A 23,225-nucleotide genomic window follows, 5' to 3' on the forward strand; every position below is an offset into this window, starting at 1 on the left:
GTCAAAAGTATGACTGAGATCCAGGCATGGTGGTGCAAGTCTGTAATCCCAGTGACTTGGGAGGCTGAGGCAGGAGGACCACCAGTTCAAACCGAGCCTCAGCAAATTAATGAGGCTCTAAGCAACTCAGCGAGACCCTGTCTCTAATAAAATATAAAAAAGGGTTAGGAGTGTGGCTTAGTAGTTAAGCATCCCTGGGTTCAATCCCTGGTACTAAAAAAAGAAAAAAAAAAGTCTGAGAGAATTCATAGGTGTTTAAGGTGCTCTATGACAAGGTGAGGGTGCGGGGATGGGGAGTGGAAGGAAGGGAGACCAAGGCAGAAGCCAGTGGAGTGGGGGATGGGAACTCAGAGACCAACTGAGGGGATGTAGTGAACATTGCAGGCAGTGACAGTGCCAGGGTTCGGACAGTCCCCACTTCTTTTTCCTCCAGAACTATCCCATAGGTGGCTCTGACATTGGGCCCAGGTGGAGACCTATAGCTCTGTGATGCCTCCATTGATGTTGTTATTGCCAAGGGGACCAGCAGGCTGGAGGGAAAAGGGCCCAGCAATGAGTTAGACAGGGGACATCAACAAATGTGGTCTCAGGATGTTCTGCTGAGAACAGAACATTTGAAAGCTGCGTCCTAATGTTCTGCTCTGAATTCTATCAAGAGTCACAGCAGAAATGGCAGTATGAATAGTTCTGTCTCTTACGTAGTCAGTCCATTGCCAGTGTTAGGTTCTTTTATTTGGTACTGGGAACTGAACCCAGGGCACTTGACCACGTAGCCACATCCCCAGTCCTTTTTGTTTTTTATTATGAGACGGGGTCTTGCTAAGTTGCTGGGTCTGGCCTCAAACTTGTGATCCTCCTGCCTTACCCTCCCGAGCCACTGGGATTACAGGTATGCACCAACATGCCTGGCTTGTGTCAGATTCTTATAAATTCTCCTTCAAGAACTGTCCCACAATCTATTTATAATTAAATGTCAGGAAAACAGTGGTTTTCGGAAGAACTGTGACGTTGTCTGCCTGGATGCCGATGTGATGACATCCTTGGTTGGGCTTGGTCTGCCGCGGTTCTGAGGTGCCAGGGCTACCCTGGGTTTTCCTGGTAACGTAGGCATCTCGATGTTCCACTTGCACGCTGTGGGCCTACGTGTCTGTGACTGTCATTCCCGGTTCTCTTGTGGAACCAGGTGGTGTCACAGGATAGGTAGTGCTGCCTTGTACTTGCAGATTTGGAGGATCGCTCCGATGTGCCACCCCGTGTCCACCCCTGTTCACATGTGCCCACAGGCACTGCCCTCCAGTGTCGTTTGTGTGCCTATGTGTACTCTTTCTCTCTTTTTGCTTCATTTAGTTTGACACTGTAATTGCAGAAGCGGCCAGCTTGACGTCCGGGAGCTGATCTCTCTCTACCCCTTCCTGTTGCCCACCTCCTCTTCATTCACTCGGTCCCACCCTCCTCTTCACGAGTACGCAGACCTGAACCAGCTGACCCAGGGGGACCAGGAGAAGATGGCCAAGTGCAAACGCTTCCTCATAAGCTACCTGAACGAAGTCCGCAGCACAGAGGTCGCTAATGGCTACAAAGAGGACATTGACACAGCTTTGCTCAAGCTGTATGCAGAGGCTGACCACGACAGCCTGCTGGACCTCCTGGTCACCGAGAACTTCTGTCTTCTGACGGACAGCGCTGCCTGGCTAGAGAAGCACAAAAAGTGAGTGTTCTCCTCCAGCGGGACGGGCTTCCCACTTGGGCTCTGCCGCGAAGCTGATGTAGCCAGTGTGACATTTGGTTCCTGGCAGGTCCACTCAGTGGCTACCTTGAAATTGCAGTGACCTCAGGAGCTGAGTGCTCTCCAGATGCTGTTGCTCTTATCACTATCCAAGGGGTGTCGGGGCCATTCACTCTCCTCATTCTTTAATAGTAAGACTACAATTTAGAACTAGTCACGGGCTTTGTTATTAAATGGAGCCGTTTTTAAGTTTCTTCTGTTGTCAACCGAGGATTCACTTGTGCAAATGCCATGTGATTTTTAATTAAAGACTGCATTGGCCAGGTGTGGTGGTATGCGCCTGTAATCCCAGCAGCTCAAGGCTGAGGCAGGAGGATCACAAGTTCAGAGCCAGCCTGAGCAACTTAGCGAGGTGCTAAGCAACTCAGTGAGACTCTGTCTCTGAATAAAATACAAAAAAGGGCTGAGGATGTGGCTCAGTGGTTAAATGCCCCTGAGTTCAATCCCTAGTACCAAAAAAAAAAAAAAAAGTGCATTGAGTCTTTGATAACCAAACTGTTTAAATAGACACCTGGATAAATGATGAAGTGATATGGTTTTTGACCTTGGTCCCACAAAGTCATGGTTGAAAACTGCCTTCATTACGTCCATGAGTTAGTAGCAGCCTCCTGTCCAGGGCCGCTTGGTGCATAGTGACTAGCTTGATTAGGGCTGGCAGCTTCTTCATCCAGGGTAGGAAGTCACAGAACTGATCATTCTAGGCCCCAGTTTTCTTATCTTTAAAAATGAAGGGCATTGGGTGATCTCTCAATTTCATATAAGCAGTAAGTTTTTTAAAAATATTTTTTTGCCTATGATTTTTGTTAAGAATTTGAAGGGGCAGAAGGACTGATGAAATCCCACAGAGATCCTGGGGGGTCACCATGCTAGACCCTGTTCAGTGCCTGAGATGACCTGGGCTTCCACAAGGGTTTTGGCTCTGTCCTCAGTTTCCCAGGTTACCAGAACATGTTATGGAGTGGTGTTATAGGCTGAGTATTCCTGACCTAAGGTGCTTGCAACAGAAGCATTGCAGGTTTCAGACTTTCAGAGTTTTGGATGTTTGTATAGACTTCTGCAGTGAAACATCCCTAATCGGAAAATCCAAATCTGAAGTGCTTCAAATTCTGAAACAGTTTGTGAGCATAGTGCCAGTCCTTCCCATTTGTAAATGAGGACGTAGAAGACTGGGTCAGTTAGTCTTCTTGCTCAGTGCAATTCAGTTCATCAGTCACGAAGCCTTAGTAGAAACTGAGGTCTCTGACCTCTGGGACCCTCTTCCTGAATCCCCTTGACTTTCTGTTGTCTATGGTTCCCGGACACCATCAGTGTTCTCTGCTGTTGTTCAGATTGAAGCTTCTTGCCCTTTTCTCAAGAAATGCTCAGACAGTGGACCTTCCCCATGCTCTTACCACTGTGTCATGGGCTACTGTGGTAACTGAAGATATATGAAATTGTATTAGTATTTGAAGCAAAATAGAAAGCAATTCCAAATGCTATTTTCACATAGTATCATGGTATTTTCTTTTCTCAGCCCTCCCAAGGTTGGAATCATCCTTTTTTGGAGATTGATAGAGCACCTGTTTTTAGTGCCATAAGCAAAATAAATAGAAGTGAGGATCCTTTTGTTTGAAGTTAGCTGTCTTCTGAGTTGAATAGGATCCAGGGGAGCAAGCCAGGGGAGGTCACTATGTTGGTTTTGCCTGCAGCGGGTCATGGGGACACATTGTCCTGACGACTTTGTTCTCTTCCAGGTATTTTGCACTTGGACTTCTCTATCATTACAATAACCAAGATGCTGCCGCACTGCAGGTGGGTCCAAAAGCATTTTAGCATTATGTTGAAATCGGTGTCCTTTAACTCAGTGTTACTTAGCAAAAAAAGCTAAATCCACAAATTGATAGAAACCACTTTTGCCTGATCTCCTTTTATCCAGAACAAAAATAATATTGTTTTAGAAAGTGAATTCCTTGAGAAATGATGGCCAAGACTTTTCATTTCTTTGTATTCTTTGAAGAGCACTATCCAGATTGAGATTTTGAAACTTGAAAAATTTTCAAATGAAAAAGTACTGATAATTTATTTTTAATTTTCTTAAGTAGACGTGAAATAATTTTACATACTTATAGGGTACGTTGTGATAACTCGATGATACATGTACAGGACACGAAATGGTCAAATCAGGGTAATTAGCATTGCCGACTCCTTAAACATATTTACCACTTCTTTGTGTTGGGAATCTTTGAACTCCTCTGTTTTAAAATCTGTAATAAATTGTTGTAAACTGCAGTTCTGAGCTGTAGAACAGTAGGAATTACTTCTTCTAACTGTATTTTGTTTCCTATTATCCAATTTCCATCTATCCTTCTTCTCCCTACTTCCTAACCTTTAGTAACCACTATTTTTTCTACTTATTTGAATAAGACTTCTTATTGAACCACAGGGTATGTGACATCATTGTCTTATAAGAAAATTAGGGCAGAAAATAGCTATTGAATTTATCATTTCCACTGTTCCTGACAATAACCATTACCAATGAGCTGGGTAAATTACTATCCCTATGTCACCATGACAAAACTGAAGCTGATCAAGGCCATGCCTGTGATCCCAGGTGGAGCTGGGATTTGAACCAGCGCTCCAGGTGGCCGGGCAGGGGTACTGCACCTGGAGAGAAATAGCATGGATTTGTCAGCCTGTCTCTCACCTTGCATTGTTGCATCTTCCAGCTTGCTTTTGAGCCTGACAGCTTCATCTCACACTCTCAGAGCACTTTCTCCCCTCCGTTCTTTGTTATCCACTCTTTTGCGTGTTGGACTGGTTTTCTGATATGTGTGTGTGTGTGTGTGTGTGTGTGTGTATATATATATATATATATATATGTAAATATATATATATTTACATATGACAGCAGAATGCATTACAATTCTTATTACACATATAGAGCACAATTTTTCATATCTCTGGTTGTATACACAGTACATTCACACCAATTCATGTCTTCATATCTGTACTTTGGATAATAATGATCATCACATCCCACCTTCATTAATTACCCCATGCCCCCTCCCTTCCCCAGAGTTTGTCTATTTCTCCCATGCTCCCTCTCCCTATCCCACTATGAATCAGCCTCCTTATATCAAAGAAAACATTTGGCATTTGTTTTTTTTGGGGGGGGGGATTTGCTAACTTCACTTAGCATTATCTTCTCTAACTCCATCCATTTACCTCCAAATGCCATGATTTTATTCTCTTTTATTGCTTAGTAATATTCCATTGTGTATATATGCACATTTCTTTTTTGTTTCATTGTGTGAAGCAAAGAACATCAACCATATTCACCAAACTAACATCAACTCCATGACTTTGGCAAAGCCAAGTGTCTATTTAGTCTTTAGTTTTGCTTTGGGAAACTATCACAAGGTTGTGGGGAGAAAGGAACACTGGTACATTATTGGTGGGACTGCAGACTAAATCTCTGGAAAGCAGTTTGGAGATACCTCAGAAAACTAGGGGTGACCCAGCTATCCCATTTCTGAGTATTTTCCCCAAAGATTTGAAATCAGCCTACTATAGCAACACAGCCACAGCAATGTTTAGAGCAGCAAAATTCACAATAGTTAAATTCTGAAATCAACCCAGATGCCCATCAATAGATGAGTGCATTAAGAAATTGTGGTGTGTATATACACAACAGAGTTCTACTCAGCCATTAAAAAGAATGAGATGATGGCATTTGCCAGTAAATGGATAGAAATGCAGAACATCATGCTAGGTGAAATCAGCCAAACTCAGAAACTCAAAGGTTGAATGTATTCTCCCATCTTCAGAAGCTAGAATAAAACAGAGGAAAGCAAGGAGAGAAGGATAAGCTTGCATAAAGAACCAACCAAATACAAATTAATAGACGAGTGTAAGGAAGTCCAGTAGAGTAGAGGAAGGAGAGGGGAGAGGGAAGAAGGAAGGTTTTAAAAAACTTTTTTTTTTTTTAAAGGAGGCCAGATGCACTCCTGTAATCCCAGTGGCTCAGGAAGCTGAGGCAGGAGGGTCACAGATTCAAAGCCAAACTCTGCAGCTTAGTGAGGCCCTAGCAACTCAGCAAGACCCTGACCCTAAATAAAATATAAAATGGGGCTCAGATGTGGCTTAGTGATTAAGCGCCTCTTTCCCAAAGCCCAAACATATTCGGGTATCACAGATAAAATTTCAATATATATGTGATTATGTTATTTGGCTTGGGGAAGTCAGTGTTGAAGAAATGATTATACGTTAAGCATTCCTAATCAGAAAAATCTAAAATGCTTCAAAGCCCAAAACTATTTGAGTGCTGATGTGAGGTCAAAAGTGGAAAATTCAACAACATAAAACCTTGTTTCAGCCAGGTGTGGTGGCACATGCCTGTAATTCCAGAGGCTCAGAAGGCTGAGGCAGGAGGATCAAAGCCAGCCTCAGCAAAAGTAAAGCCCTAAACAACTCAGTGAGACCCTGAATCTAAATAAAATACAAAATAGGGCTGGGGATGTGGCTCAGTGGTTGAGTGCCCCTAAGTTCATTCCCTGGTACCCCCTCCCAAAACAAAACCTTGTTTCATGCACAAAATTATTAAAAATATTGCATAAATTTACCTCTGGGCAAAGTGTATAAAGTGTACTTGATACAAATGAATTTCTTGTTCAGACTTGAGTCCTACCTCCAAGATACATCACTATCTATATGCAAAAATCCCAAAATCTGAAACAATATAAAATCCAAAATATCTATAGCCCCTGCATTTGGGATAAGGGATACTCAACCTATAACATAAAAGATGTTGGGATTCTGATGTCAGAAAGACAGATTGGCATCACCAGCCCTGTTTCCTAGATGTACTGCTTTTGCCGGGGCTCAGAAGCCCAGCCAGGTGGACAGCTGGATGAGGCTCATGGTGGGGGAGGTGCGGCCTCTATCCCTTCCTGCTCCACATGATGCTCCCTCTTTCTGGGGTCCAGACAGTGAGCTTCAGTTAGTATGGTAGGGAAGTTTCTGATGGAAATAGCGAGAGATTTTTATCAATGGGGTTTGTCTTGAGCTTCTGGGCAAAAGGCAACAGGAGCATTTGGGGTCAGAATCACCAAGGCATTTTGAAAAAATACATCTTCCCATCACAGTCCAAGGAGAGTCTGAGAATCAAGAGCTCAGATGATGGAGAAGATAGAAATAGATGCTTTCTGATGCTTGTAGGTGAATTCTTTTGTGTCTATAGATGTCACCATTTTATTTATTTTATGAAGAAAGATTGAAAAGCACTCATCTGTCCCCATAAACTTTGTGGGCTGTTTACATTGGGAAGGAAGGAAGGAAATTAAAAATTGATTTAGACATTTATGACTTGTCCTACTATAGGTTGAATACTTCTTATTCAAATTGCTTGGGATCAGAAGTATTTCAAATTTCGGAGTTTTTCAGATTTTGAAAGATTTGCATAGATTTTAGGGGTGAACCAACCCCAGTTTGAAATTTGAAATCTAAAACGCATTATCAAGCCAGGCTTGGTGGCACATGCTAGTAATCCCAGTGGCTCAGGAGGCTGAGGGAGGAGGATTGTGAGTTCAAAGCCAGTCTCAGCAAAAGCCAGGCACTAAGCAACTCAGTGTGACCCTGTCTCTAAATAAAAAAATACAAAATAGAGCTGGGGATATGGCTCAATGGTTGAATGCCCCTGAGTTCAATCCCCAGTACCAAAAGTAAAATTAAATGCATTATCAACATGCTTAAAAAATTTTGGCCCAGCAACATGGGAAACTGAGGCAGGAGGATTACAAGTTTGAGGTCAGCCTCAACAACTTAGCGAGGCACTCAGCAACTTCGTGTGACCCTGTCTCGAAATAAAAAATGAAAAGGTATAGAGATGTGCTCAGTGGTAAAGCTCCCCTGGGTTCAAAGTTTTGGATTGGGGGTTTTCAGATCAAGGAGGGATTCTCAACCTATTCTTCCAAAAGTCTTAAAAGGTCAAGTAAGTAGACACACAGACTTTCTAAGCTAATTCTGCAACATACGTAATGTTCTAGGTTTTGTTTATGTTTATGTTTGATTCCTTTCCAGTTGTGGGTAAACATCGTGAACGGGGACATCGAGGACTCCACGCGCTCAGACCTGTACGAGTACATTGTTGATTTTCTCACCTACTGCTTAGACCAGGAGTTGGTGTGGACCTACGCCGACTGGGTCTTGCAGAGAAGTGAGGAGGTTTGTGCTTGAGAATTGCCTTCTTCTTCAGGGTGGCTGGTAAAAACCAACCAAAAGAGCTCTTGATTTTAAGTGGGGGAAAAAAGCTACATTTCAAACCCCTCTAATTTCTTTGTTCCCCTTTTAATACCTTCTTTTGAGTCATCCGAACTCCAGCTCTGTAAGAAGTTCTGCATTTTTTCTTTTTTGGGGGGGCCAGGTGGGTACCGGAGATTGAACTCAGGGGCACTCGACCATGGAGACACATCCCCAGCTCTGTTTTGTATTTTATTTAGAGACAAGGTCTCACTGAGTTGCTTAGCGCCTCTCTCTTGCTGAGGCTGGCTTTCAACTAGTGATCCTCCTGCCTCAGCCTCCTGAGCCCCTGGGATTACAGGTGTGTGCCACTATGCCCGGCCAAAGTTCTGAATTTTGGTGCTTTTTAGACACATGGTTAGAATCCTCTCCCTGGGAAGCCCTCTTTTCTAGAAAAGCAAAAAGCCTAGCCCCGTCAGTCTTGTGGGGTCTCCCTGTCTCCCCAGTGACATCTGGCATTGTTGTCACGGAGCAGTAGCAGGCTGCTGCCCTGAAGGCTTTGGGCCTTGTCAGGAGACAGCCCCAGGCCTGGGCCACACCAGAGACACCAATTGTTCCCTTGCCTGCTCCCACCACCCCACATGGAAATTGTGGGTGTGGAGGCCCGTGTGGGGAGCAGGATTGAGGCCCGTGTGGGGAGCAGGATTTAGCCCATCTTTTTTTTTCCTTTGAACACATTTATTTATTTTTTTATTTGTTCTTTTTAGTTACACATGACAGTAGAATATATTTTGACATATCATACATACATGGAGTCTACCTTCCTGTTCTTGTGGTTGTACATGAGGCAGAGTCACACTGGTCGTGTATTCATATGTGAACATAGGAAAGTGATGTCAGAATCCTTCTACTGTCTTTCCCATTCCAGTGTCCCCTCCCTCCCTCCCATGCCCCCTCGTCCAATCTGGTGCCCTCCCCCACCCCCTATGGGAGTCAGCATCCGCATATCAGAGAGAACATTCATCTTTGGTTTTCTGGGGTTGATTTATTTCACTTAGCAATGATAATGTCTAGTTCCATCCATTTACTGGCAAATGCCATAATTTCATTCTCCTTTGTGTCAACCCGTCTTTGACATCGAGAAATGACAAGAGTGGTAAAGCACCTGTTGGCTGTGGGCTATCTAGGGGATAGCATGCTCAGGACAGAGGGACAGAGTCCTTAGTGACTCCCACAGATGACTGTAACAAAGATAGTAAGCCTCTTGGTTCTCACCATTAAAGACATACTATTTCCTTGGCTCCCCTGGGAGAGACACACATGCTGTCCTGACTGGAAGGTCAGCGCCCTTGTGCACTCACCTTTTACTCCATCCCTCCTGTGCCGCTGAGGCACACCCACAGTGTCCACTCCTGACATGCTCACACTTATAACATGGATCTAGTGCCACTGAGAGGGGTAGACCATTCTCAGGGCTCCCAAATTACAGCAGAACATACTGGAATCCTGTGTGCCACCTGATAGGCCTGTCACTTGACCTGTCTCTCCTTTGAATGGCACTGCAACTCCACGAAGTGCACATTGTTATTATTCTGATATTGTTGTAGTTGTTATTTATGCAGTATTGAGGATGGAACCCAGGACCTTGTGCATGCTAGGCAAGTATCTTACCACTGAGCCTTCCCTAGCCTGAAGTGGGCCTGTTTTTTAGACCATGGCAAACTAAGACTCAAAGAGATTCAGAATCTTTGCCAATTGGTGAGAAAGCCAACACACAAATCCACACTTACAACCCAAATTCACACTCTTAACAGTTCCACTTCATTTCTCATGTTTTGGGATCATGGAGACGCATGTGTTTGCAGGCAACAGACCACGCACACATAAAGGCCCAGGGGAACCTGGCATGGATGTACTTTTCTCATTAGCATTTCCTTGAAGATGGAATTAGACCAGAGTATTTCAATGTGAAAGGAGGCAGTTCTGTTCAGGAACCAGTGTCAGATCCCAGATTAACCATCTATCATAAATAGTCTACCAAATAGCTAATCTTGGTTCAGAGATCTGAGTTTAGTGTATTGAGTTTTCAGTGCTTTTGGCTATTTTCATTTATTCTTAGGCAAAGAAACATCCCTGTTTGGGGATGATCTTAATAGTCCAAGATAGTTACTGCATGAGTTGTCAAAATTCATTACCCGATAAATGCTTCGTTTTCTAGTTTCTAATCATTGTTAAAGAAATTCCAGCTGGATGTCTGAGGGGAGGTTTCTGAGTGGAGGGTGCTTTTCTATCTTTGCTTCCTACTGGACCATGTTTCTCCATAACCATATTTGTTAGCCACTCTATTGGGATATGATTGACACCCCAAAAGTCGTACCTACTGAATGTATTTCATCATCATATTTTTATGATGATTTTATCCAAATCATGAATGCATAGTGACCAAAATAAAGATGAAGAAAAAGTGACTTCAAAAAGTCTAATAACTATTCTGCTCTTCCTTTAGGTTGGCGTTCAAGTTTTCACCAAGAGACCTTGGGACGAACAGCAGAAGAATAGTTTTAATCCAGATGATATTATCAATTGCCTTAAAAAATACCCTAAAGCTCTTGTTAAATATCTGGAATATCTCGTTATTGACAGGAGGCTGCAGGTGAGCACAACAGGAGGTGGAGCCTGGCTATCAGCTTTTTTAGCAGATGGTTCTGATGTCACGTTCCCATTCCCTGGCTGCTCAGTCTGTACTTGTGGATGTCTGAGGGAACTTGAGGCTCAGTGAAAGAGACCCACTGGAATAGGTAGCCCTTTCACTGCTACCTCCTGTCCTCTATATTTATATTGTTCTTCTGTTTTCCCTCTGTTATTATCTCCAAAAGAAATGAGAGAATTTGGGCCTTTTTGTAGAATACCTAAATCCTGTGGCCCTTACTTCACAAAATGACAAGTAACCCTTTTGTTCTCCATAGTCATGCATTAGCTTTCCACCACTCTGACAAAATACTTGAGACAATTAACTTATGAAGAGAAAGGTTGATTTTGATTTCTGGTTTTCGGGGTTCCAGTCTGTGGTCAGTTGGGCCTGTTGCTTTGGGACCTGTGATGAGGCAGACTATCATGGCTAGGAGCAGATGTGGAGCAAAGCTGCTCACCTCAGGGCCAGTGTGAGAAAGAGAGAAAGAGGAAGAGATTATAGTCCCATAATCCCTTTCTAGGACATAACCACAGTGTCCCAACTTCCTCTCATTAGGCCCCACCTCCCAGTTTCACCTCCCTGGGGACCAAGCCTTTAGCACGCGGGCCTTTGGGGAACATGCAACATTCAAACTGTAGCACCACGAACTGTGAGCTCCTCCTCTGTGCATTGAGGTTTCTGGGAGATTTCCCACCAGCCAAGAGCGTCACATCCACTGTCTTTGAGAATCTTCCCCAGGTCCCCTCAGAGCAGGCCGGGTCGTGGGCACAGTGGCTGATGGTGGGGATCTGCAGGCTTCCCACTCAGCAAATTCTGTCTGTCGGACCCCCTCTCCTGTAGAAAGAAGAGTACCACACCCACTTGGCGGTTCTCTACCTGGAGGAGGTGCTGCAGCAGAGGGCGGCTGCCGGCAGCCAGGGCTCGGAGCCCAGCGAGACACAGACCAAGCTTCGGCGCCTGCTCCAGAAATCTGACTTGTATCGAGTCCACTTTCTGATAGGTGAGAATGAGCACAGTGTCCCCCAAGTTAGATGCTTCCATCACGCGGGTGGGGAACGGAGAGACCGGCCTTGGCAGAGCTCCCTTTTGATCCTGTGGGATGATTCGTTGGGCCCACTTGGACAGTCAGCCTGCCTGGAGGAGGGGGAGGCCTCTTGAGCTCCCCCTGGACAGTCTCTCAAGTTGGACTGTGGCCTAAGCTGGTGACATCAGAGTTGCTCTGACAGGTCCTGGCCGTGTGCATGGCTGTTGATCAGTCCTTCATTTAAACCTCTCGATTCAGCTTTGAACACCCAGTCCTGGTTTCTTTGGATGACTCCACTACAGTAGTGCCTAGGTATCTTTGGGGGATTGGTTCCAGACCCCCCAGGATACAAGTCTGCAGATGCTCAAGTCCCTTAGAGAAAATAGCGAGTGTTTGTATGGGACCTGTACACTTTCTCCCATTTAGATTGCTTATAATACCTCACACAATGTGAACACTAGGTAAATAATTGTTATACTTCATCATTTAAGTCTGTCACAGATGCGATTTTTTTTTTTTTTTTTTTTTACTTTATTTTCTTTGCTGTACTGGGGAAGGAAGCCAGTGAACTCTACCACTGAGCCTACACCCCAGCACTGTTTTATTTTATTTGGGAAAAGGATCTCATTAAATTGCCCAGACTGGCCTCAAACTTGTGATTCTCCTGCCTCAGCCTGCCGAAGAGCTGGGATCACGGGCATGTGCCACTCTGCACCTGACCAGTTTTGGGTTTTCTTTTTTAATTGTTGTTACTGTTTGATTTTTTGGTTTTTGTTCTTTTTTGTTCAAAAATTTTTTTTTTTTTTTTGATCTGTGATTGGTTCAGTTCTCAGATGTGAAACCTGTGAGTACTTTGGACCAGCTGCATTTGGTCAAAACGTTGCCAACTGGTCCTGTTCCAGTGGCCCTTTCTTGGTCTTCAAACCTTGGTCATGGCTTGAAGTCCCTTGAGCCCTAAGCCATGGAAGCACTGCAGGTGTCTTAGAGGGAACTTGAGTTTCCAGTTTCTCTAGAGGGCAAAGACCACAGTGTCCATATTGTGGAGAGTGCCACATAGCAGTGTGGTCCTGCACTGGTAGCATTGACCACTTTCTTACTGTACTGGACACCAGTACAGTAAGACTGCTGGGATTACAGTCAAGTGCCAGTGCACCTGGATTTGTACTTACTTAGATTAGTAACGTGTTTTTCTTTAACAGCATTAGTGCCATTTTCCAACCATTACATCCCTTCTCATTGTTCCTGGTAGCTGTGTTCTTGGAAGTCTCCACAAACATGGAATTAGGAAGCATTGAACTATGTTCAGTAGGGGAAATACAGGGTTAGATTTCTGCAAACCTGCCCAACATTTCATAACCCTGTCAGTACATAGACAGTCAGCCTGCCTGGAGGTGGGGTAGGCCTCTTGTGCTCCCCCTGTAAAGTCTCTCAACAATGCATGTTTCTGTTTAACGACACCTTCATATATTGTTCATTCATTACCATTAAATTCACAGTCAACAACACTATAACTCATGTAAAACTAAAGCCTATGTAATGCACAAATTTTTTCCATAAGGCTCAGCACAGCCTTCAGTAAAATTACTAACAAAGAGCAAAATGCACCAGGCATAAGTCAAGATGCCAAGAACGTGTTACAATGCTTAATTTCTGCAGTTTATATGAAGTAAGTCCTAGCACTCTTCCCGTTGTTATAGGAGAGCACATAAATTGAAGCTGAAAGATTTACCCAACTTGCCCCAGGTCACACAGCTCATGAGCAGCAGAGCCAGAGCATGGACGTGTACTGATGTTTGGCGTGAACAGCAAATGCTGGTTCTAGCTCGCATTTACCCAGGGCTCCCCTTCGCCTGTGGTGCATGCAGCCATGCAGATTGCCTACAGCCACTGTGTGTTTTTATTGGTTGGTGCCCATACTATAAAGGCTGTTAAATATCTTTATTTACGCTTTTTTTTGTGGTGGGGGCAGGTAATGGGGATTGTACTCGGGGGCACTTGACCACTGAACCACATCCCTACCCCTATTTTGTATTGTTTTATTTAAAGACAGGGTTGCTTAGTGCCTTACTTTGCTGAGGCTGGCTTTGAACTTGCAGTCCTCCTGCCTCAGCCTCCTGAGTTGCTGGGATTACAGTCAAGTGCCACTGCACCTGGCTTTTACTAACACCTTTGACATACTTTTTTGCCTTACATAAATTTGCTGACCATGGCTTTCATTCATCCAGCTTTTGAGCACATACAGTGTATCCTTGTGCAAGAACTGGGGGTCTTGCAGGCAGTGAGGGTCCCCCAACACACTATGGAAATAACATTAGAAAATCAGAGATTAACTTTGTATCTGGATTAGTCTACTTTCTGATGCTATAACAAAATACTTGAGATTAGGTAATTTATATAAAAAAGTTTTATTTAGCATAAAGTTTTGTAGGTCAAAAGTCCAAGAGGGCATTGCCCCTATTGATTTGGCTTCTGATAAGGGCTGTTTGGTGGGAGCACTTGAGAGAGAGGGAAAGATCACAGGGAAAGACAGGAAGCCAGAGAGAGATGAAGGAGGGGCCAGTCTTGATCTCTTATGACAACCTTCTCATGAGAACTAACCAGGGTCCCAGGAGAACTACTTCTGTCTCTTCTGAAGGTGATCCCTCAGGGACCTAATTATCTTCCACTGGGCTCCGCCTCCTCTCACATGGCCACTCTGAGGACTAAGCTTCCAGCACGTGAGCTGTGGGGGACACACTCAAGCTGTCACCACAGCATGGCAGTAACCCCTGGTTGGTTAGTTGGGTGACTTGGAGATACACTAGGCTAGGGAAGCTGTGGTAACCATCCCTGCCAAACCAGTCCCCTTGGGGTACCGGGAATCGGGTATCAGTGCGGTGATGGGTGTAAACAGTGTGCATCGCCACAGTGCCCTTCGCACCTTTGCACGTCTCCCTGTGACTCAAGTGTTGAAGCCTCTGAGCAATTGTGTGTTGACCCTTCACCAGGAGGAGGGTGGTGTCTGGTGCTGCAGTGGACACAGGCTGCACACCCAGCCCTTGGCTGCATCCTGGTCATGTCTGTCTTGGGCATTAGCCTGAGGGAACCCCTGTGTGACCAAGCTTCAGAGGCCAAGTGCCCGTCACTTGAGTATTAAGCATGACCTCAGACCAAGTGTTATCCTCAAAATAACCCTGAGCAGTAGGAAGAGGACTTGCATCTTCCTATTCCACTGGGGGGGGGGGGGGATGCGACTTTGCCAGTGAGGCTCTGTCCACACAAGGTAGGGCCTTCAGAGTGACACTGCCTTTGGGTCTGTCATTTCCTTGTTACCTGGACCCTTAATTGTGGGGAAAATTGGGGGGGGGAAAAAAAGCCTTGTGTTTTGCTTTCAACCTTTTGTTGGGTGGTGTAGTTGTGGTTTTTAGCAATATAAGCTCATCATATTCCTTTCAGTGAAGTGTACTTTAAATTGGGCGAGGGGTGCTGGGGATTGAACCCAGGGATGCTTTACCACTGAGCCACATCCCCAGCCCTTTTTATTTTTTATTTAGAGAGAGGGTCTCACTGAGTTGCTTAAGGCCTTTCACTAAGTTGCTGAAGCTGGCTTTGAACTTGCGATCCTCCTGCCTCAGCCTCCTGAGGTGCTGCTATTACAGGCATGAGCCACTGTAATCCCGGTGGAATTGGAATAAACTGATATAAAACACACCTTTTTGGGGAGGGGGGTGTTTGGATTTAAGGGGATACACAGTCAGCCCTCCTTACCTGTGGGCTCTGCCCCTCTAGATTCAACCAACTGGGATTGAAAATGTTCCCCCCAAACTGTGTCTGTACTAGTCGTGTACAAGCCTTTGTCTTGTCATTGCTCCCTAAACAATACAGTATGACAAACATGGGTGCAGCATTCGTGCCGCATTGTGTTGTGAGTAATCCAGAGATGATGTCAGAATACATGGGGAGGTATGTAGGATGTGTACAAGTGCTGTTCTGTTTTTTATAAGGAACTTGAGCATGGTGTATGTTGATACCATAGAGGCTGGGTCCTGGAACAATCCCCCCAGGACACAGAGTGACAGCTCTTGTACCCTTCTGCCTTAGTCAAAGAAAATATACTACACTGGGAAGCTGAAGACCTGGAGACCCGGAGTGCGGAGTGATTCACCGGGGCCTTCTGGGATCCTGGATCATTGGTTTTGTTCATTCTCTAAACATATTAAGTAGAGTCCAGCCATGTGGTGGCGCACGCCTGTCATCCCAGCAGCTCAGGAGGCTGGGGCAGGAGGACCTCCAGTTCAAAGCCAGCCTCAGCAAAAGCGAGGCGCTGATGAGCACCTCAGTGAGACCTTGTCTCTAAATCAAATACAAAAACGGGCTGGGGATGTGGCTCAGTGGTCCAGTGCCCCTGGGTTCAGTCCCCAGTACCCAAAAAAAGTAGACTCCATCTTCTGTTTTACTAAGATCCAAATTGGCACGGTGCCAGTAGAAGTAGAGCTTTCCTCCCAGGGTCGCCGGGCGGCAGTATTTAGCACTGTCGAGGTAGCCAGGGGCTGCCCTTTCTGAGACTTGGAGCACCAGGATGCAGTGGTTCCCCTGGCAGAAGCCTGCCTGTTTCTGAGTGGCAGTTTTGTCCCACAGAGAGGATCCAGGGTGCTGGCCTGCCCATGGAGAGCGCCATCCTCCACGGGAAGCTGGGCGAGCACGGGAAAGCCCTGCACATCCTCGTGCACGAGCTGGGGGACTTCTCGGCGGCCGAGGACTACTGCCTGTGGAGCTCCGAGGGCCAGGACGCACCCTGCCGCCGGCACCTCTTTCACACGCTGCTCGCCATGTACCTGCACGCCGGCCCCGCTGCCCACGAGCTGACTGTGGCTGCTGTGGACCTGCTGAACCGCCACGCCACGGAGTTTGATGCCACACAGGTGTTGCAGCTGCTGCCTGGCTCCTGGTCGGTGCAACTGCTCTGCCCATTCCTGACTGGGGCCATGAGGGACAGCATCCACGCCAGGAGGACCACGCAGGTGGCTGTCGGCTTGGCCAGGTCAGAAAACTTGATCTACACATACAATAAGGTGAGTGCCTGGCCTACTGGATGGGTGGACTTCTGCTGCCTGCCCGTGAGTTGTGCAAGGCAGGTTTACCTGCGCAGATGGTCTTGGTCAGCTTTTTCTTCTCTGTGACTTCAACATATCGAGTACCAGATTGTTCCCATCTAGAAACAGGTTGGTGTGGGGAGAGGCAGGAGCTGGTGGGGGGCAGGACATCAGGGTAGCTCTTCTCCCCTTTTGAACACTGATGATCAGTGAGCAGGTGGGGTGGGGGAAGGGAGGAAGGAGAAGAGTCAGAAAGGTGCTGCTCGCTGACCAGGTAGCAACGGCCGGGCACCATTCTGGCACTTTCCATCATACCATTTCATCACCACAACAGCTTTATGTCGTGTCTACTAGTGTCCTCTCCACTGCACAGCAGAGGAAACTGAAGCCCAGGGAGGTCACAGTCAGTCAGAGGAAGGGCCCAGAAGTGCCTCCTGGGCCAGTTCTTGTCACCAAGCTGTCCTCCCTGTCTGGATACTCCATGTGGTGGCAGAGCGGGAATCCACATTCTTCTCACACATAAAGCCTGTGTGGACTCCCCATGGCCTGGGAGATGCCGCCCTGCATCCTCTTCCTGCTTCCTGGCATGGATCCTGGTCTCAGCCAGGCACCACCCAGGGGTGACGTGCTGCTCCACACTTCCTGGCCTTTGCATGTTTTGTTCCCACCATCTGAAATACTCCTGCCTCTTCCTTTCTGTCTGGTGAAAACCAGGTCAGAACTCGGCCTACTCACTTGTCCATATTGAAACCATCTCATACCCACAGCAGATGAACCGCCTTCCCCCCTGCTCATCTGCACGCTTTGTCATACATTCATGATTCTCTCTTATTACTATTAGACTGGGTTCTTTGAGGGTAGGAAACTTCATTTATTTATCTCAGTTTCCCCAGGGCCAAGCCCAGCATGCTGAAGGTGTTAAATAAGTTGTTTTGTTGAATGATGAATGCAACTAATGAGTACAAGATCAATTTACCAACTTGCTACTCGATCCTGTCAATAGACTCACCTGCCTGGGTTGACCGAACTGAATTGTGTAGGACTTTTTGGTTTTTTGACAACTTTATTTTATCAATTAAAGATCACCCATTTGAAGTATGTAGGCCATTATTGTTTTAAGCCACCAAGTTCTGGGTTGCTTATTGCGCAGCCAAAGCTAACTGATCTGACTTGTTTGTTACCATGGGGAGTAAAAAAGAAGCATTGACTAATGCATGTAGAAAATAGTAGATCTAGACAGCCAAGACAGTTGAGCCAACAAGTGCCATGACTTTCATCATTATTATTTGTAAGTCAAATATTTATTATTCTCCCTCTCATTCAGATTGCTCAATAACTCCTCCGTGAAGGAGGTTTTGTTGGCTCAGTTTCTGTCCTCACAGATTTGAAGTAATTACTATGCATCACAGTGGTATGGGGGAGAGCCCAAAAGAATTAGATAACATATCCCTACTCTCAAAGAGCTGTCAAGGTATACAAATGGGAAACATCTAAAGAATCCACCCATTCATTCTTTTATTTATTTATTTTATGCATGTTTTGTAAAGCATCCAAATTGCACCAGGCTCTGAGCTGGGCTCTAGGGAGAGACAGAGACCAAAGATGGACTCCTCCTGCCTGCTCCCAACTTCAGGGTCTGGTGGTGGTCTTGAAATCTGTCTTTGCCTATTCACAAGTGTTGGAACACACATGACAACACAGATTCCATGAAAATGAAGATGATTGAGGTTGGGTGGTGTAGGCATTTCACATGGGAGGTAGAGGTAGCATGGTTGGGCCGTGGGAAGAGGGGCAGCATTTTAGGGAGCATGGAGAAGCAAAGGCAGTGAGCATGGGTGCTGGAGAGAAGAGCAAGGGATTAATGTTAGTGGAGGGGACCACCTGCCAGGGGGTTCAGGACCTAAATATTTCAGTGGAATAGTCCCTGGACCTGCTGCTACTTTGTTGAGTGGCATTAATCAACCAGCTCTTGGCAAATCTGGCACGTGCTCCAAGCAGCAGCCACAAAGCAATCGGATTTGCATTCACGATGAGCTAACTCTGTTAACTCTGTTTGCCATGACTGGAATAGTCGTTCTCTCTCCTGAATTCAACAGACAAAAATATTCAGCTGGCTCCAGGTTAGATGAATCACAGAGTGAAAAAGAGAACCAGTTTCAGAACCAGGCTTCCTAAGGGAGGATCCTGGCTCCTCCACCTGCCAGTCATAGGACCCTGTGCAAAATAGTTGATCTCTCTTCCTCAGTTTCCATATTTTGAAGGACTTTTGAAAACCAAAGCCAGGAAGATCATTTTTTCCCTCTTCACTTTCTGTGCTTTTACATTCTTCTTTATGATCATACACAGGAGTCCAAGTGGGTTTCAGAGGTTCAGTTCATGGCTAGCAGACTCCATAGTTCTGGGCCCAAGGTGAGGCAGAACAGCACGGCTGAAGGGCATGGTGAAGGAAAGCAGCTCAGGGCTCATGGCAACAGCAAGTAGAGAGTGAATTTTTAGAACTTTTCCATTTGCAAAATTGAAGTCTGTTTACCGGACCTGGGCTGATGGTTTTACAGCTCCATTTTATTGTTTACCTCTAAAGAAAAGAGATTGTATTGCCCAGCCAATCAGGAATGTGCCTCTCATTTGCCACAGAACCTTGGCCAAGTCCCTTTTTTGTACTTTTCTTTTTGGCAAGTGCGAGGGCCAGGGAGTGAGATGGTGCATGGTCCTGTGTGGCTCTCACATTCACATCAGGCCTAGGGTGAAACAGAGCCCTGAGAATGTTGGAGGGAGAATCTGGAATAGAAATGCCAACAAGCAGCAATTTCTTTTATAAACAAAGAACAGCTTTTTTTTTTTACTTCTCTGGGTACCAAGGATGGTTTGATTATTTCCACTGCTTGCATACTGTTTAAAGAAGTTGATATGAAAACAGTCTGCATCAGAGAGAACCATCCTTGCAGGGTTGGGGTGGAGGAAGTGCATCAACTCTTAAAAAACAGAAGGTGGTCACTTGGGATTTAAATGCAGCGTGACTACTCTTGGTTTCTATTTGCAGATGAAGTTGAAAGGAAGCGCAATCTGGCTCTCGGACCAAAAGCTTTGCCAGCTGTGCCAGAATCCCTTTGGCGAGCCTGTGTTTGTCAGATACCCAAATGGAGGGCTTGTGCACACCCACTGTGCCACCAACAGACACACGACGCCCAGCTCGCCCAGCCCTGGCACCCGGACTTGAAAAGCTTGGCTCAAGCACACAAGGGGGACTCCGAGGTCTTTTCTAAGCCTGCTGGACACCAAGAGCAGACAGCTGCCACACTTCATGCCAGCGGGACAAAGGGAAGGCACCTGGGTGCCGGGGACACCGAAGTCCCTGTGAAACAAGGACACCTCACTGCTGACCGTTCTTTGTATGAATGTAAATGGGAGTCCCTGAGAGTCCCGAAAGTAGGCCTGAGTTCACCTGTCCAGAAACACAGTCGTCCAGAACAGAGGTCTCCCCTCAAAGAAAAGGGAGTCTTCCCCGTGTGGTCGGGACAGGTGAGAGAGCCCTCCTGAGACACCTGGGCACTGGAAAGGTGTTGCATGGTCTTCAGGTGAAGCCCTTCCCACCCCGGGCATGTCCAGGGCACGGTTCTCCAACTATGTTGGCTCTGCCTTTGTCCCTATAAGAGGCCAACCTTAGGGACATACTTTTTGTTTCTTCTTCCCATCAGCTCTCATTCCCCAAAAAGTTCTGTTTTGTTTACTCCATCAATCACTTTTGGGTAAATTCCTGTGCTTCGGACTGCCTAGCAAATGGAGATCTTTTTGGAAACCGATAAAGGTCCAAGAGAGAAGCTAGTTTGCCCATTCTGAAGTGGGCACAGGGAGCCCAAGATGTTGGGGACCTGAAGGCAGGTTCCTTTGCAGTGACATCATCTGCTGATTAGAAGCTCCCTGATGAACAGGTTCCACTAAACCTTTTCATTTGAATTCATAGCATCTTTGTAGTTCCTCTCTCATTGAGAAATTCATCTGTCATGTTCATTAGGGCTATTTTTTTCTTGTGAAAACGTACCTCCTACTGAAGACTTGAGAAATGAAAAGGGAAAACAAGAGAAGCTAAACCAAGTGTGCTTTTTAGGAGTCAGACCCTGGGCAAAACTGCCTTTGCCCTGAATGGAGGCACCCTTGCTCCTGATAGGTGCTTCTAAAGATTTTCCAAGGAGGTCCAGTCAGGCTGACTTACCTGCCAGCACTTTCTACGCCTGCTCTGAGACTTCCGGAATCTGCAGAAGAAAGGTCTCTCATCCATAACCACCTGGGGATTTGCTTTGTGCTTCTGCATCATGTCAGACAAGCTGCAGCGCTTACCATTTCACTGCCTCTTTGGAATTTCATCCTTGTGATGACCTGTGCTGGGAAGAATTTCCATAAAGACAATATACCCCGTAACCACGATGTTTGAGAAACCGGGATCTGCTGGTACCTATAATAGGAGGGCGGCGAAACACACCCTTTCTTCATCATCCTGGGCCTTCCTGGGGGGAATAAAGAACTCACTGTCTGTTCTTTAAAAAATGTTTGTTATACTAATAATGATCACTGTATTTTTTTTTCTTTTGGGATTCTGAGTGAGCCAAGAAGCAAAAACATCCTTGTGTTTTTGGGGGAGTTGGCACCTTTTTTTCCTAACCATGTTTCAATTATCTAAAGAATAAACAATGAAGAAATTCTCTTTTGGCTCAGGTGTATGCTGTGCTGTGTAAACTGGTCTGAATTCCAAGCCGGGTCATGAGCATCAGTTCCTGGATGACTGTTTAGGAACTCATTTTGTTGCATGTGTTATCACTGCAACCTGTGAGTTGAGGTTTGTATTCCCCAAAGAGCAAGTTACCTGTATACGCAGCATTATACTTTTAAAAACACTGCTTTCTCTGTCCACAAGATGGGTGCGGTCTTGGAAAAGGCTTGGGATTGCTCACTCCTGACCCGGGGACACTAGTCTCTTCTTTCCTCCCCGCTCTGAAGCTGGATGGATATTTTGAAACGCCTGCCATTGTCTCCAAGAATGAAAGCTGTAGTTGGGCAGTTTCCCCTCTACTGAATCATTTAACACGGGCGGAATAATATGGCAACATGCAGGATTGTCTCATATGTTAAAAACTGTCTTCTCTAACCCCTCTTGCTCTCTCACGAGGTCCTTTTCTTAAATCCTATTTTTAAGACAAATACATGATTCTTTCTACCAGGCCTGCTGTTTTGTGACTGCCGTTGAATAGAGCAATTAGAACTGTCACTCAGACCTTTTCCCTCTCATTAGGTTCAGCGTAGCCATTCTAGTTAAAACAGCATGAACAGAAATCAATTTACATTAATATTCTATGGGCAATACTGTTTAATTTTATGGACTGTTTATCTGCCGTGGCCTATCAAGTATTAACACAGGAGCGTCACGTCGCCTGGGGGGCCTGGGCCTGAGCTCAGAGCTGGGAAGTTTGGTAAACTGCGCTTGCTCACTCTAGGGTGCAGGGAGGTGGCCGTGGGGTTCATTGTCACCCAGATGTCTGTTGCGCAGCTGGGGTAGTCCTTGCTTTTTTGCCTGTTGTTCCATAGAACCGTTTGTCCTTGCAACTTTATCCTTCTCCCCTGACTGGGTCCCAGATACACAAGATGTACAAATGTAAACTTGTTGATTTTATTAAAATTCTTTTAATTCGTTGTTCTCTCTGTAATTTTTTTTAAAATGAAAATTCTCTTGATGAAGTGATGGTTTCCACGCACACTGTCCCTAGTCTAAGGAGTTCTAGAACCTCGCCATCTGCCCCTCACAGAAGGACTTGTAGTGGCTGCCCCTGGAGTTCTGTTCCTCCTGGACCACCTTTGAATTTATCTCCTGCATGTTCTTAGGGTGCTGCTCGACACCTCTAGCCTTCTCTGAGGAATCACGCACTCACTGGGGAGATTTCCAGTGACTTCTACTCACTTCCTCTTTTAGCTGAATGCTCTTCAGTAAGCAGGTCCCCTTTGCATTTCTATCCCTGAACACATTCAAGGAATATAATCAAATCTCACCTTTTAAATTCTCCTCCTCTAGTATTTTGCTCATGGCAGGTCTTTGAGCAGCCCTACTTTAGCTCAGCCCTTTCTTTTATTCTTCTTTCCTTCCAGGTACCCTTCTGCAGAAAGGACATGTAACATGGTTTCCATCTCGATTATTCTAACCCCATTCTGCCTAGGCTTAGCCAGGCCATCCCAAACATGAGTGGGTCCAGGCGAGGTGCCATGACTCACTGTATTTCACGTGGAAGAAACGGGCATTGTTTTGTGGTGACTTTCTTGGAGTTTGGGAACCATGCCAGAAAATCAGCTCCTGCCTGCAGATTCCCCAGCCCGGTGCTTTTCTGAAAACAAGATGCACCCAGAAGCCAGCCCAGGGTTCACTGTACTCAAACCTGAGTGTCGCTGCTTTTG

At 45.7% G+C, this 23,225-nt stretch overlaps 1 protein-coding gene across 2 annotated transcripts in view; it reads left to right on the top strand.

Annotated features, from left to right (window-relative positions):
* Tgfbrap1 (transforming growth factor beta receptor associated protein 1) overlaps nt 1-22,473 on the top strand; it is a 60,823-nt gene extending 38,350 nt beyond the window's left edge. For both annotated transcript variants that reach the window (XM_046423305.2, XM_046423304.2), the window contains exons 6-12: nt 1,367-1,708; nt 3,520-3,577; nt 7,844-7,987; nt 10,509-10,655; nt 11,535-11,694; nt 16,336-16,769; nt 19,831-22,473. In XM_046423305.2, the coding sequence (XP_046279261.1) occupies nt 1,367-1,708; nt 3,520-3,577; nt 7,844-7,987; nt 10,509-10,655; nt 11,535-11,694; nt 16,336-16,769; nt 19,831-20,007 (1,462 nt within the window). In that variant the 3' untranslated portion in view covers nt 20,008-22,473. The remainder of the gene's footprint in view (nt 1-1,366; nt 1,709-3,519; nt 3,578-7,843; nt 7,988-10,508; nt 10,656-11,534; nt 11,695-16,335; nt 16,770-19,830) is intronic.
* The last annotated feature ends 752 nt before the right edge of the window (nt 22,474-23,225 follow it).

The sequence above is a fragment of the Marmota monax genome, unplaced genomic scaffold (assembly GCF_021218885.2).
Source record: "Marmota monax isolate L192 unplaced genomic scaffold, Marmota_monax_Labrador192_F-V1.1 WCK01_AAM20220418_F8-fsc00271, whole genome shotgun sequence".
In the NCBI taxonomy this organism is placed as follows: Eukaryota; Metazoa; Chordata; class Mammalia; order Rodentia; family Sciuridae; genus Marmota; species Marmota monax.